We start from the raw sequence: 13360 nt of genomic DNA on the forward strand, positions 1-13360 counted from the left end.
ACGCGTGCTCATGTTTGGACATCCTGGAATCAGTGCGATGGAGTTTGCGGGGACGCAGGACCAGCAGCAGCGTCTGGCAAAGAGGAAGGCTGTGGGTTGGAAAACCCTGATTGGAAAACGCACGTCGCCGACGCACGACGATAATACAGCTGAACCTCAACCCGCCAGCGCAAATATGTATGAGGCTGAGACCGGGGAGCTACACACCGTCCTGCAGCACGAGCTGAGTTGTCAGCAGAGACGGAGAGGTATGTTTATGAACCATACCCCTAGAAAGTTTGAGATAGAAGCCAAGAAGCAGGAAAGTCAGAGGGGTTCTGAGGAAGTTTTATCGAGAGCAGGAACTTCATGTCTGGGTAGTGAGAAAGGGGACTCGTTCACACCGTTGCTTCAGGATTGGGAGTTGGCGGGTTTTGGCTGTCAAGAGCAGGACCCGGTAAGGAAGAGGACTAATGAGATTCTATCTCGCGAACAGACTGAGTATCCAGAGTCTTCTTTTGCGAATTCTTTGGCTGGAAAACTTACACGTCCTTCTCCGTTGGATTTCTCTACGCCGAATAACAGTCAAAAGGTGGAGCTGGGCGCGTCCAACGAAGACCGCCAAGGACCTGAGAAGCGTCGACGACGCCAGTCCCCCTATCGAGACTGTGCTCCAGTTTCTCCAATTGCAAGTAGATCTTCGCCGTTAGAGCCCTTTATCGCTCAGTATAGTCGTGAGGAAACCGGAAGCAGCACCGAGATCCCTGTCACAACAGAGAAAATTGACGCTGTTGCGGTGGTATCTCAATCCAGAGCTTGTCAGAAGTCCTCCAACGGCCAGGAGATTACTTCATCTAGTCCTAGTAGCCGTTACCTATCATCATACTTACCGAATAAATCACTACTAGGCTCCTCCCCAGAACTGCCCCAATCAAGCAGTTTAATAGAGCCAACGAGCATCTTTCCAATTGAAAAGTCGGGCACTACACGCCAGCCACCAGAAGTACCCTCTCGAAACCCCAGAAGGCTGACAACACCACCTCCCAGACTCCGAATCCGCAGTGGCTCTCGCACCTCTAACTTATCTAGCGACTTTGCCGTCGCGCGAGGGATATACTCGCCCTACGATAACAGCCCCGTAGTGTGCTCAAACTTTTGCCGTCGTCGAGTACTGCGACCAGGACAAGCTTCACCAGCTGGATCCAGCATCCTTGGACGAATGGCGCCGCCAATCTTAGGGCACCAAGCTCTAGCCGCTACCACCGATCTCAACGATCTAAATTCCTACCTCAAATACACAGGGCCCTCACCCAAGCCACTCAAGCCCACAATAAAGAAAAAGGTGGGGTTTAGCATGTTCAAAGTCGGCGGGAAGAAGAGTCTTGAAGCGCGCGTAGGATCTGTCGAAGGGGCTCCGGATACTAGCAGGGATAGACCGAGAGCGACCATGTCAGCGTGTGCGAGGGAAATGACAACTTCCAGTGGTGCGAGGCATTTGCGGATTGTGATTCCTTCGGGGGACTTTGAATACGATCGAACAATCACGCTGCCGGTGTCGGGGACTGGTGTGGATATGAGTGTGGATGGGGTTGACGGAAAGAGAAGGTCGAGACATGTGTCGATTACTTGGACGGATGAGATGCTGAATCGGTTAGGAAGTCCGGAGCTGGAGCACGCGCTGGAGGATTTCAATGCTGTCGAGGTAGATGCGTCTAATGTGCCCTGCCTCCCTATTCGTAGCCCGAAGAGGAGTCTAGCAGTGTCGAAGCCAGTGCCGGTGCCGGTGGACGATCATCCGTTGGTGATGGCGACGAGGGAGGAGCAGACTAAGGCTAAGAAGCTGAGGGATCGGAAGAGGATAAAGATGAAGGATGTAATGGTTTCTACGACGCTCTTAACCCCTGTTCCGTCTCCAGTGATAGATCATGGCGAACATATGGATGTAGTGGAGGAAGAAGGAGAGAAGGAGAAATATGTTATTAGGAAGATGGTGAAGTTGCAGGATAGGGTTGAGGCGCTGCAGAAGCAGAATATTGAGTTGGTGAGGGCGTTAGCAGAGATTGTTGGGGTGGACATTGAGGGCAGGGAGGGGGATGTGGAGGGGATGTTGAGGAGATATAGGGAATTGAAGAGGGATTGGGTGAGATCTGGGAATGACAGGCAGAGCGGAAGAGGAATGGAGCCTAAAGAAGTAGGGGACTAGGATCTTAATAGCAGCTGATTATTAAGGCAGAGAATTTACGGTTGCCGCATATGGAGACGGATCTAGTTGAATAGTAACAAGAGGGGAAATAATTGTATTTCATGGTAGAGGATGAGCAGGATCAAGGGAGATGCTTAAAACGAGGGCATGTACTAGACATACATTGACAGATACATGATAATGACTTGAAGACATTCATGCTGTTGCATTAGACATTGCATCACGACTTTTTGCTCAAAGGTAAAACCCAGTCCCTAGTCAAAGACTTCACTTACAATGCCCTCTTTCAGGACTTTGGGATGTTCTAATATTAGACTTCAAGCTATTCCCTAAAGGACTTAGCCCAAACTCTGGTACCTGGAGCTTGGCCTTCAGCTGTCAGCAGCCAGCTTTACCGCAAGATAAATCAAAAGGAAGCCCTTTGAGAGCTATTAACTGCTCAATTGCGTTGCAAAGACAGTTCTTTTGCAAGATCCGGAAAAATTAATTTGCACACTTCCATTTGACCGTCCCTCCCAAAGAAGCCACGCACCCGCCCCACCATCGATAAGCCTCCTCACTCAGCTTCCGCACATTGGCCTTCAATTGACACCAAACACAGCTCGACCCCCTCCAGCATTCATCTTAATACCTTCTTCTCTCAATTCCCCCGATTGAAAAGTCAAGATGTCTCTCACCAGCCCCGTCACCGACGCAACCACGCCCCTCTTCAGCCCAACCCTTGTTTCTCCAGAAGTGCTCTCTGAGCTACCCGAAGGCTATACATGCCGCCCGCTACAACGCGCAGATTATCACAACGGGTTTTTGGATGTGTTGAGAGTCCTCACAACTGTTGGCGACGTCACAGAAGCGGTACGCCTTATCCTTCCCTTAAAGTCCATGAGTCGCACATTCCCCGTGTCCTGTACTGTAGATGGATCTCTACTAAACTTGCATGGCGAATACAGGCGTGGAATGAGCGCTACGAATGGATGTCGCACCGCAACGACGAATACTTCCTCCTCTGCATCCTCGACCCCTCGCGAAAGATTGTGGGCTGCGGCGCGCTAATCGTCGAGCGCAAATTCATTCACAATCTGGGCTTAGTGGGGCACATTGAGGATATCGCGGTCGCAAAAGACCAGCAGGGAAAGAAGTTGGGGTTGAGGATTATTCAGGCGTTGGATTTTGTGGCCGAGAAAGTGGGGTGTTATAAGGTACGTTTATCTCTTATTCTATTGATCGCTTAGGTAGAGGAGCGCTAATCGGTATTTGCAGAGTATTCTGGATTGCTCAGAGGCGAACGAGGGATTCTATGTTAAGTGCGGGTTCAAGAGGGCGGGGTTGGAGATGGCGCATTATTATGGACAGAACAAGCCAAAGGGTGGTTTGTAGGTGGACAAAAGCCTAGCCTGAAGCCTAGGGGGACTACTATTGCATCTTGGAGGCGTTCTGAGGGATATCTTCTTGCTGGGGGCATAGAGAGTTATTAGACCATTACAGGTCTTGGAAATCTAACTTGGATTATTCGTACAGTGGAGCCTGTTTCTGCAAACTCTAAACCTGCTGTGGAATATCTGGTTTAAATTTGCTCTATATCCTCTATCTCCTTGGGAATCGATAACCTCGATAATGAAGCTGTCTCTCGTAATTAGAGTCAGTAGGGTACCGACCTGCCCTTTCGTAGTTGTCATCGGGCGGGCGGTAGCGCATTTCTTCAACCCAAAGCCTTAGTAATCACCACAACATTACCTGCGGCAAACACATGTGGTCAAGATATTAAACCCCAACCTCTAGTGTCTTGCTATATTCTAAAAGTGGCCACTTTCCTACGACTAGGATCCTTCAGGATGACCGAAGCGGCCCCCACCGTCTCCTCTGTCGGCTGCAAATTCGAACCCGTGGATCTCGAGAACTGTCCTACGATTGACTCTGGCCTACCACATGAACTTTGGACTATAGTTCAGTCGGCTCAGGCAACATTCTCTCCAGAATTCTTCCTTGAGGTCAGCCGTAACCTTCTAGAAAATCCTAATCTGACTGCGTCACACCTCGCCCGGGCTGAACTCTCCTACCAAAGTTTCATGGATGCTTCGTTCAACCCAAAGGCAGAGCACCCACATGAACTCGCTAAGATTGTAAAGCATTTGAAGGTTGACCACCAACCGATCCTCATTCCGGAAGGGTATCCTGGCTATTTGCTCGAATGGACCGTTGTTAGGAAGTTGATTCCCCGGAACCCTAAGCTCGACAAGCCGTTGATGCAGACGTGTCATTTATTCACATCCACCGATGATGTGATCGTGAAAAACGGGGATAGAAAAGAAGAGATAATCAAGGCTGAACGCTACCTCGTAGTGTACCTCCCACATGTTTCCGATCCAGAGGAAATTCCCTTCTATCATCCCAAAGTGCGAGCTTTGGCTGTGCTTTATACTTTTCAGCCAGACGCAGCTCCCGGGACTCCTTCAGGAACTCTATCACTGTACTATGACCTGTTTCCAGAGAAAGAGTTAGATAATCGATTATCTCGCACGGCTTTGAAAATGTTGCAAATCATCCACAAGCACTCAAATGGACGAATGGCTGGATACCAAAAACGTGTTCATCACGATATTGTCATACCGCAAAAGCAGTTTCAAGATACCTATGCCTACTTGAAAGGAAAATATGCGAGCTCGTTGATCAAGGATTGGGTGGAGCAAACGCCTGCCGAGAAACATGTATTCGAAGATCTGGGGATCGCTGCGTTTCTGATCGAGCTATGGACAGACATGTATGGTAGAGGAAAGGCCAATGCGCCTCCCAAAGCGCATGGTGGTGAAAAATTGGAAGAGGCCGAAGCAGATAATGAATCCGTCACGCCAGTTGAAGCGGGTCTAAGCAATCATCGACGAGTCACAGCCAAGACAAATTTCCCGGGTTTCGTCGACATTGGGTGTGGGAACGGCTTACTCGTTTGGATTCTATCTCAAGAAGGTTGGGATGGGTGGGGCTTTGACGTAAGAGCGAGGAAGACTTGGGACACGTTTCCGGAGAGCGTGAGGGACAAGTTGAAGGAAATGCTGCTGGTGCCGGAAGTGCTAAAACTGCTTCCTACAACAACGTCAACTTTGAACCAAGAAGATCAAGTACTCGGGTCTTCGTCTACGGGAAACATACACAATGGTATCTTTCCGAAAGGAACCTTTATCATCGCCAACCACGCCGATGAGCTCACGATTTGGACACCTTTCCTCGCTTCCCTCTCCCAGTCACCCTTCATCGCAATCCCATGCTGCAGTCACAATTTCGACGGCACAAGATTCAGAGCACCACACTATCATCAAAGCTCTGAAGGTAAACCCCAAGACAAGAACTACCCGTCACACAAACCCTCTAGACAGCCCTCCGCATATGCCTCTTTCTGCAGCTACATCACATATCTTACCACCATCATAGACTATACTCCTGAGAAAGAATATCTGCGTATTCCGTCTACACGGAATGTTGCTATTCTCGGGCGGAAAGCAAGTAGTAAGATAGATACAGAAGAGAGGTTGGCTATTTTGCGGACTATGGTGGAGGAGGAGACGGGATTGCCAATTGGCCTTGTGAGGGAGGGATGGCTAAAGAGGGGAAGTGGATTGACGAAGCCTGGTAAGGGAAGTGGTCACTAAGTCAGGTCAGCAAATGAAGTACAAAGACTCGATTGAAGTAGATCCTTCGGTGATATTCCGGGTTTGCGCGAATCCCAAGTCTATGGAATGAATTTCTAGACTGCCTTCCCACGATGTTAGCGCAGCCTCAGAATACCACCCAAATTCCTTCTTTCGCTTCTATTGGCTTTCAGAATCAATCTCTACCCCCACTTTCGCTTTTACAAGCAACTCGTCACTCGTCGACCGTCATGCCAGTATCCGACGGGGAAAGCAGTTGAGGAAGGAGAGGAATGAATCTGCACAAGTGCATGAAGACAATCACTTCGAGAAAGAGGATGGTGGGGCAAACCTTATCCTAGAGGAAGTCGTGAAGAATGAACGAAAGCCAGTCTTCTCTGCCATCATTAAGAAGTCGGGAGAGAGAAAGGATAAAAAGAGTCCATGAGGTTTACAGGAAGCAGACTGCACGCTGAAGAAGATGCTGCGGAATAAGAAAAGGCCAATAAAGTATGTGAGGGAGCCAAGGGGAGTGGAGAGGAAAGTATCAGGTCGGGTAGTCCCCGGCACGTCTAGGTAAAGCATGAAACTGACCAAAAGAGAAGGCAGTTAAATATCCTGGGGTGCTTCACCAGAGCACCATCAGTAGGCGCCCCTGGTTCGCCCTCCACTGGTAAGCTTGTCTTTTCAAACTAAAAGCATCCCAAACCAGTATCACAAGTAATCCGGACTAATTCTATATGGGTACAATAGGCTTTCTGCAGCATATCCAAGACCGCCGCAAGTATTAAGGCCGGCAAAGCGCGCCGTGCCTTGCCGAGAGCTGCAATTTGGACACATGCCAGGCTTCGGGTACAGATATAAGATCTACATTTCTTATGGATAGTAGAAGCAGTGAGCCAATGAAAGGCATGAAATTTTCTATTCCCTCCAGCGGCGTATGAGACATGGATCCAGTTGGCGAGGTCCCACGCGCTGGTGTGTAATTGTCTTGATTATCTTGGGTCCCGAACATAAGACGCCCTGTATTACCGCTGCTATGCGTAAGCTTGGAGCTGATCTTTTGCGACCAAAAGCAAAAGGTATCTGGCCTGAAGCTCGATGCGGCGGCCGAAAATGCTATCAACGAATATGTCATTCTACGAGCTTCCCTCTGGTCAAGACGTTGAGAAAGCGGGCCGCTTGATCACTCACAAAATCGTGGAAACCCCAACTAAGACTTCTAAATTGTTATCGGAATACGCGTCGTCGAATCTACCAGAACCTCCGAATGATGTTCCTCTCAGACCAAGTATCGAGCTCTACTTCAAATGCGAGAACTTTCAGTGTACCGGGTCCTTCAAATTTCGTGGCGCCATTCACTTTCTAGCAAAGCTTGAAGACCACGAACTCTCAAAAGGAGTAGTGGCATATAGCACAGGTGAGCCTTCTTCACATTTTCTGCTATTCCCCTAACGTTTCGAGAGGGAACCATGCTCAAGCAGTAGCCCGTGCAGCCCAGTTAGCATCCGAAGAGCGAAATATCCCGGTTCCAGCATACGTCGTGGTTCCAGAGAACTGCTCGAGCAAGAAGATCGACGCGGCAAAGAAGTACGGCGCGAAAGTCCTTATATCTGGCACGTCACCGGAGGCACGCGTTCTCCTGGCCTCCAAAGTCCAAAAGTCAACTGGAGCAACTCTTGTGCCTCCTGCGGATCATCTCAACATTGCTCTTGGTCAGGCGACACTAGTTGGGGAGTTCCTGCGTCAGGTAACAGACATGGGACACAGTCCCCTCGACGCAGTCATCGTTCCCAGTGGAGGAGGCGGCCTGCTTGTCGGGGCCGCGGCTGTATGCAAACCCCAGGGCGTAGCGGTGTTCGGCGCAGAGCCAGAGAAGGGTGGAGCCGGTTTAGCTGAAGGTCTACGTAAGGGTGCGCGTAACGTCGGTATGGGACAAGGTCCTACGATTGCTGATGGTCTGCGCTCGCTGACTGGCGAGGCCAATTGGGAACTAATCAAGTGCCGAGAGAATGTGGACCTGGTTTTTACCGCAACCGAATCACAGATTAGGGAGGCACTTCGACTCGCGATTGACACATTCGGCTTCATCATTGAGCCGAGTGCTGCTGTGCCCCTAGCGGTGGCCCTATTCAACACCACCTTCCACCAGCGAATAGCCAAGGAAAGGAGACTCGTACGAGTTGGAGTCGTTTTCACCGGATGCAACATCAGCGAGGAAGAGCTCCTGACAGTTCTGCCGGGAGTGTCTATCGTTGGGGTCCAGAATCTGGAGAGAGAAAGTTCACTGTAGGATCGAGCAATACGCGTAGCGGTTTCTATCACGAGGTGGGCCTGACGGCTGACATATCTAAGATCGGGATAACTATAGGGTCATGTTGAATGAGGTAATCTGACTACCGAGATAGGCAATCTACTTGCCAGGATTGATTGATTTGCATGGATATGCGTTATGGTGTTCTCGAGCGTGAGCCTACGCCACCAACGTGCAGAAGTAGTTCGCCAAATCACTAAGCTCAATTGAAGTATAGGATTGATGTGTATCTCGGTGGTAGTTCAGCGCCACCGGCTTAGAATTAGGGCTCGCGATGAGAACGTTTTTCAGATCTTGTTTTAGCATGTCTCTTATATTCATCTCAGTCCCGAGGATTATCGAGGACGCACAACTCGGGCATACACCAAGATGGAGAAGAAACAACCTGAAGGAGAAAGTATTAAACCAAAAAACCCTCTGGTAGTTGACGAACTACTAGAGGCCAGATTGTATATGGAAAGCAATGAGTACGAGATCAGACAGGATGGAGGGGCGACAGCATGGCTCCAAGTTTTCGGATGTTGGCTGCTCTTCATGAACACATGGTCAGCAAACTCAATCCCCAATCAACACACAATTTCTACTCCTACTTACGCATTCTTAAAGGGGTCTAACAAACTCCTTCGCCATCTTCGAAACATACTACACCGATACCAAACTCCCTACCACCAGTCCTTCGTCCATATCATGGATTGGCTCTTTGCAACTCTTCCTCACGCTCTTCATCGGCGTTTTCGCAGGCTGGTTCTTAGACGCTGGATACATCCGGGCCGTAATTGTCATCGGCATGTCCTTCGAGGTTGTTGGGATGTTCATGACGAGTCTTTGTGAGACGCAGTGGCAGCTCCTCCTCGCGCAGGGCGTGTGCGTTGGGATAGGGAGTGGAATTTTGGCTTTTACCAGCGCGGCCGTGATTCCATTTTATTTTACTAAGAGGAGGATGCTAGCCGCAGGGATTGTGAGCACGGGTAGTAGTGTGGGTGAGTGCAAAGAGCAGCCTTCATTTCCCGTTTCCCCATGGCGCTGCGGCGAGACTGGAGTCGATTGCTGGACTGAATGCCTGGTTGCTAACTCTTTACTACAGCTGGCGTCGTATATCCCCTGATGATGCGCGAGCTCTTCCAATCTGTCGGATTCTCCTGGGCAGTCCGCATCCTGGCCTTCGTTATCCTAACTACACTGCTTCTGAGCATTGTGGTCTTGAAACCTCTCACAAGGCGCAAGAAACATGCTGCGTTTTTTAAAGCGAGCTTTCTACGCGATACTGCATATACACTTTTTATCCTCGGTAGGGCTCCCTCGTCCTCCCCTCTGTCCTTTGGAGCTTCTAGGATGAGGGCTAATTGGCTGATGATCTTATAGCCTACGCATTCATGGTTGCCGGGGTTTATGTTCCGTACTTTTATATTCAAAAGTATGCGTTGGAATTGGGAATTGATGAAGATATGACGTTTAACGTCATTAGCATTATGAATGCTGCGACATTCTTTGGGCGGTTTCCGTATAACTACCTCGCAGACATGTAAGATACGCCGTCCCCATCCGTTATCATTTGCAACCAATCTCCTTACATACATGTCTCTCTTCTTCCCTTCCATCAACCTATATTTTCTAGCTAACTCATCCTTAGGTACGGCGGTATCACAATCCTAATACCCTGCTGTCTCGCCACTTCCCTCCTCCTCTTCCTCTGGCGCTTCGTCCACACCCTCTCTGGCCTAATCGCCATCTCTGCAACATACTGTTTCGTAACCGGCGGTCTGGTCTCCCTGCCGGCCGTCACCATCGCTAATCTCACGACCAACAAATCCGAGTACGGGACTAGGATGGGCATGGGATATACTGTTGCAGCGGTAGGCGCATTGGTCGGAAATCCGATTGCGGGGGCGGCGAGAAGGGCTGGAGGTGGAATGGTTCGGGAGGGGGGTGTGGGACTGGGTGTAGATGTTGGAGATGTTATGGCGAGGTGGCAAGGTGCGTGGTTTGTGGCTGGTGTGGTATTGTTGATGAGTACGGGGCTGATGGGAGTGGCAAGGTGGGTCAGAGTGGGTTGGAATTGGAGAGTTAAGTTGTGATGTGAGATGTATAATGGACTGCTGTTGTTATCAATTGGGCCGATTTGGGACGAGTACTAGTGTAACTGAGAATAAGTAAATTCTGAAGACGATTATCAACATGAGATATTTTCGAAGAATCTCAGAACTCTCTCTTCTCATTCAAGCCCGTGGAGAGACAGTTGGTGGAGTATGGATGACGGCTCTCGCCATTAACGGTTATGGGGCTCTGACGTTCATATATGTACAAGTTTGCAATGTATCGAGATTAGATGGAAAGCTTGTCTTCAAGAAAAAATGACAAAACAAACAGACAAGCCCAACTTAACGAATACAACCCTCCATCGCGCCTGTGTCTTTATTACATGCAACCTGTACACTTCTTCCCGTCGAGGAATCCCAAAAAAAAAACACCTCCTCAAAAGCCTCAGAATAATCTCCTTCAATCTTACAAAAGCCACTCACCCTTCTTGTACCCAACGCTCCAACTACCAAATATGTAGATTTCCTCTCAGCAAAAAAAACACCGCCCGACCTGGGACTCGAACCCAGAGCCTTGAGATTAAAAGTCTCACGCGCTAACCAATTGTGCCAGCCGGGCTTTTTCACATCATCTTTCAATGGGAGAATTTACCAAATTTAAGAAATAATTGAATATATACCTATATTTTTGACTCCAGAAATTTTGGTAGCAGATTTGCTAGAGGGGAGAGAAAGGAAAGTGGGTGGGGTGTCTTATCCGGTAGCCTAGAGTGGGGGGATGAGTAATGGGAATGGGGGCGGCAATATCGGAACATGACGATCGGAATCGGAGAATTCGCGAGCTTCAGGGTGGTGTTGCTACCCCCCTGACTCTCACACGACCAGCATATATGTAGTCTCGCATGCACGTGGTACTTTCTTTCTCTGGAATCGTTGAGATTTCTGCCGAAAAGGAGTTACAAGAAGCAAGATTTTGCAAACACCCTAACTACACAAATAGGTCAAGCCAAAAATACTCCCACCCATCCGTTCGTCGATCTTTCAAATCTCAACCATACCATTCATATACATTCCCCAAGTTTGCAGCATCTACCCAACCCTATTCTCGGCCCAAATATTATTTCGTCTTGGAAGAAGGAGAAACTTCACTCGCTATCCGAATCATGCACCGCCTTCCCCGCGACAAGCGCAATCAGCGCTGCACCAACACCAGACCCATCTTTCGCAATGCCAATACGGATCCTCTTCTCTCCAGCCTCGCCAATCTCCTCGACTTCCCTTAGTGCCTGTCTAACATGGTCTTCGAAACCAGGGTAAAATTCTACCAGCGACCCATCAACGCCGATATCAATTACGTCTTCTTCCGGCACCTCTCCTCGACCAGCTGAATCGAAATCTCCTCTCGGCAGCTCAACGCCAGCTTTCTTTTCTGTGGTTGCCGTTCCAGTAGTAGAAGAAGCATTTAGTCGCCCAGTCTCGATAATAATAGCGGCAATAGCGACGGCCGAGAGACGAGCTGCACGTCGTCCAACAGCAGCAGCGATTACGCGTACCGCTTCCGCATCCTCAGCGCTCACGGCAGAGATGCCATAGTCCTTGTCCAAGGTCTGCCTTGTCATTCTGTACCCGGGGCTGTGGTCGCCGGCGCAAATGCTCAAGAAACTGGTATCGATCCCCCACTGCTTCCACAACCCGCTGCCCTCGTGGATCTGCGTGGTGCTGTGGACGTCATTTTGGGCTGAGTTCTCGTCCCTGAAAAGTGGGATTGAGGGGTCCTCGAGGAGCCCGACAAGGGCAAGACGGAGAACTTCACCAAGGAACATGCCTGAGACTCGTTTTTCGAACATCTGGATACCGGGATTCACGGATTTGGCGTCGAGCTCGATGTCGTATGGAGTGTTTGGAAGCGTGCGGAGGGAGTTGTCGAAGGAACCCCATTCGGTGTTGACGACCATCTCACCCGTAGACTTGTCGTAGTCTCCTGCTTTTTGGTTGTTGGTGAGTTTAGTGAGTTTATCTAATTTCTCCACGTAGGCACCGTTAGTTCCGGTCCCAAAGATGGCACCCAAAAGAGTGCCAGTCTTGCCGGGAGAAGTGTATGACCGAGCCATGAGCGTCCCCACAGTATCATTGACCAAAGCCGCGACTCGAACCGGGAGATGCAGCTCGTCAATCTCCGCCTGAAGTAGAGCGCAGACGTCCTTGCCGACGGCATCCTGGATATCGAAGCCCTTTGTCCAACGCATCAGCAAGCCTTTATTGATTCCAATCTGATGTACTGGGAAGGAGAAAGTAAAGCCCAAGTTGAATATTTCTTCCTCGTTTATGCGATCCCCCGTTTTCCGGCGCCGAATGTGTGAGAAGTAGTGTTCTTCATGGTGCGTCTTGAGGAAGATCTCGATCTGCTTGGCTAGGAAGGAGAACAGTTCTTTGGCCGTCTTCGCAACCATGAGCTCCCGAGGGATGGCGACCTTGCTCTGGGTGAGGGAGAAGGTGGTGTTACCATGCAATTGAATTGAACAGACACGGAAGTTGGTCCCGCCTAGGTCAACGGCCATGTAGAGACCCTTCTCAGTTCCATTGGGTACAGCGGTGACGTATGTGGGAATCTGGCTCAACTCCGTTCCATCCCTCTCGAGACCCTCGTCTGCGGAACATTAGTACGTTAATTCCCAGGTAGGTCATGGAACTTACTCATCTCGCGTATAAACTCCTTGACAGCCTTCCTGACGTCCTCTTGCCCAAACTCAAACTCGGCGGCGACCCGCTTAGCCTGCTCTGCAAGCGCCATGCTGCGTTCAGTGTCTGTGTTGAATGTGCCTGCAAACTCGACGTGCTGTGGCGGCCGCGGACAGGTCGGAGGGCTCTTATGAAGGGTGGGACTGTGGAGAGGGACGCTCGGCGATGTAACACGCCAATGCTGCTTTGGCGAGAAATACTGCAGGATCTCGTGAGGTAGGCGGGGGACAAGCAGCTGGACCGTGAGGACGAGCAGCACAATCACCACGCCGAACAGGTGATGGGTCGAGAGCGACGGGGGCAGGCGGGTCTCAGACTGTGCGGTGCTATGTCGCCGCGAGCGAGCTGAGCGGGCGCGAGAAGAGGGACCCGCAGAGCAGTTGGCAAGGCTGGTCTTCATCAAGGCCCTCCTTTGGTCGGCGGGGTCAGTCACCGGGGGGGACGGGCTGGTGGTGAGCCTACCAAGGGTCCG

At 50.2% G+C, this 13360-nt stretch overlaps 6 protein-coding genes and 1 non-coding gene across 7 annotated transcripts; 5 read left to right on the forward strand and 2 right to left on the reverse strand.

The window, feature by feature from the left end:
- Nucleotides 1-10: 10 nt before the first annotated feature.
- On the forward strand, nt 11-2182 carry BDR25DRAFT_238429 (uncharacterized protein; the record flags this gene model as incomplete). The annotated part of the gene is made up of 1 exon (XM_033685632.1): nt 11-2182. One exon carries the CDS (start codon nt 11-13, stop codon nt 2180-2182), a length of 2172 nt encoding a protein of 723 aa, XP_033542804.1.
- A 405-nt stretch (nt 2183-2587) lies between these two features.
- BDR25DRAFT_294575 (acyl-CoA N-acyltransferase) lies at nt 2588-3697 on the forward strand. Its single transcript, XM_033688788.1, has 3 exons — nt 2588-3034; nt 3130-3378; nt 3440-3697. Exons 1-3 carry the CDS (start codon nt 2849-2851, stop codon nt 3554-3556), a joined length of 552 nt encoding a protein of 183 aa, XP_033542805.1. The 5' UTR covers nt 2588-2848; the 3' UTR covers nt 3557-3697.
- A 314-nt stretch (nt 3698-4011) lies between these two features.
- BDR25DRAFT_328352 (DUF1613-domain-containing protein) lies at nt 4012-5820 on the forward strand (the record flags this gene model as incomplete). Its single annotated transcript, XM_033692382.1, has 1 exon — nt 4012-5820. The coding sequence occupies one exon, from the start codon at nt 4012-4014 to the stop codon at nt 5818-5820; it is 1809 nt and encodes a 602-aa protein (XP_033542806.1).
- A 948-nt stretch (nt 5821-6768) lies between these two features.
- On the forward strand, nt 6769-8092 carry BDR25DRAFT_294578 (tryptophan synthase beta subunit-like PLP-dependent enzyme; the record flags this gene model as incomplete). The annotated part of the gene is made up of 2 exons (XM_033688789.1): nt 6769-7219; nt 7266-8092. Exons 1-2 carry the CDS (start codon nt 6901-6903, stop codon nt 8090-8092), a joined length of 1146 nt encoding a protein of 381 aa, XP_033542807.1. The 5' UTR covers nt 6769-6900.
- A 474-nt stretch (nt 8093-8566) lies between these two features.
- On the forward strand, nt 8567-10188 carry BDR25DRAFT_294579 (MFS general substrate transporter; the record flags this gene model as incomplete). The annotated part of the gene is made up of 5 exons (XM_033688790.1): nt 8567-8658; nt 8720-9093; nt 9198-9401; nt 9476-9635; nt 9744-10188. 5 exons carry the CDS (start codon nt 8567-8569, stop codon nt 10186-10188), a joined length of 1275 nt encoding a protein of 424 aa, XP_033542808.1.
- Nucleotides 10189-10694: 506 nt separating this feature from the next.
- BDR25DRAFT_t45 lies at nt 10695-10768 on the reverse strand. Its single transcript has one exon. It is a non-coding gene; the product is annotated as a tRNA-Lys (tRNA).
- A 325-nt stretch (nt 10769-11093) lies between these two features.
- Nucleotides 11094-13355, reverse strand: BDR25DRAFT_294582 (uncharacterized protein). Its single transcript, XM_033688791.1, has 2 exons — nt 12844-13355; nt 11094-12796 (listed from the first exon to the last, which is right to left on the reverse strand). Exons 1-2 carry the CDS (start codon nt 13286-13288, stop codon nt 11295-11297), a joined length of 1947 nt encoding a protein of 648 aa, XP_033542809.1. The 5' UTR covers nt 13289-13355; the 3' UTR covers nt 11094-11294.
- Nucleotides 13356-13360: the final 5 nt, after the last annotated feature.

This window comes from Lindgomyces ingoldianus (assembly GCF_010093535.1).
Source record: "Lindgomyces ingoldianus strain ATCC 200398 unplaced genomic scaffold BDR25scaffold_36, whole genome shotgun sequence".
Lineage (NCBI taxonomy): Eukaryota > Fungi > Ascomycota > Dothideomycetes > Pleosporales > Lindgomycetaceae > Lindgomyces > Lindgomyces ingoldianus.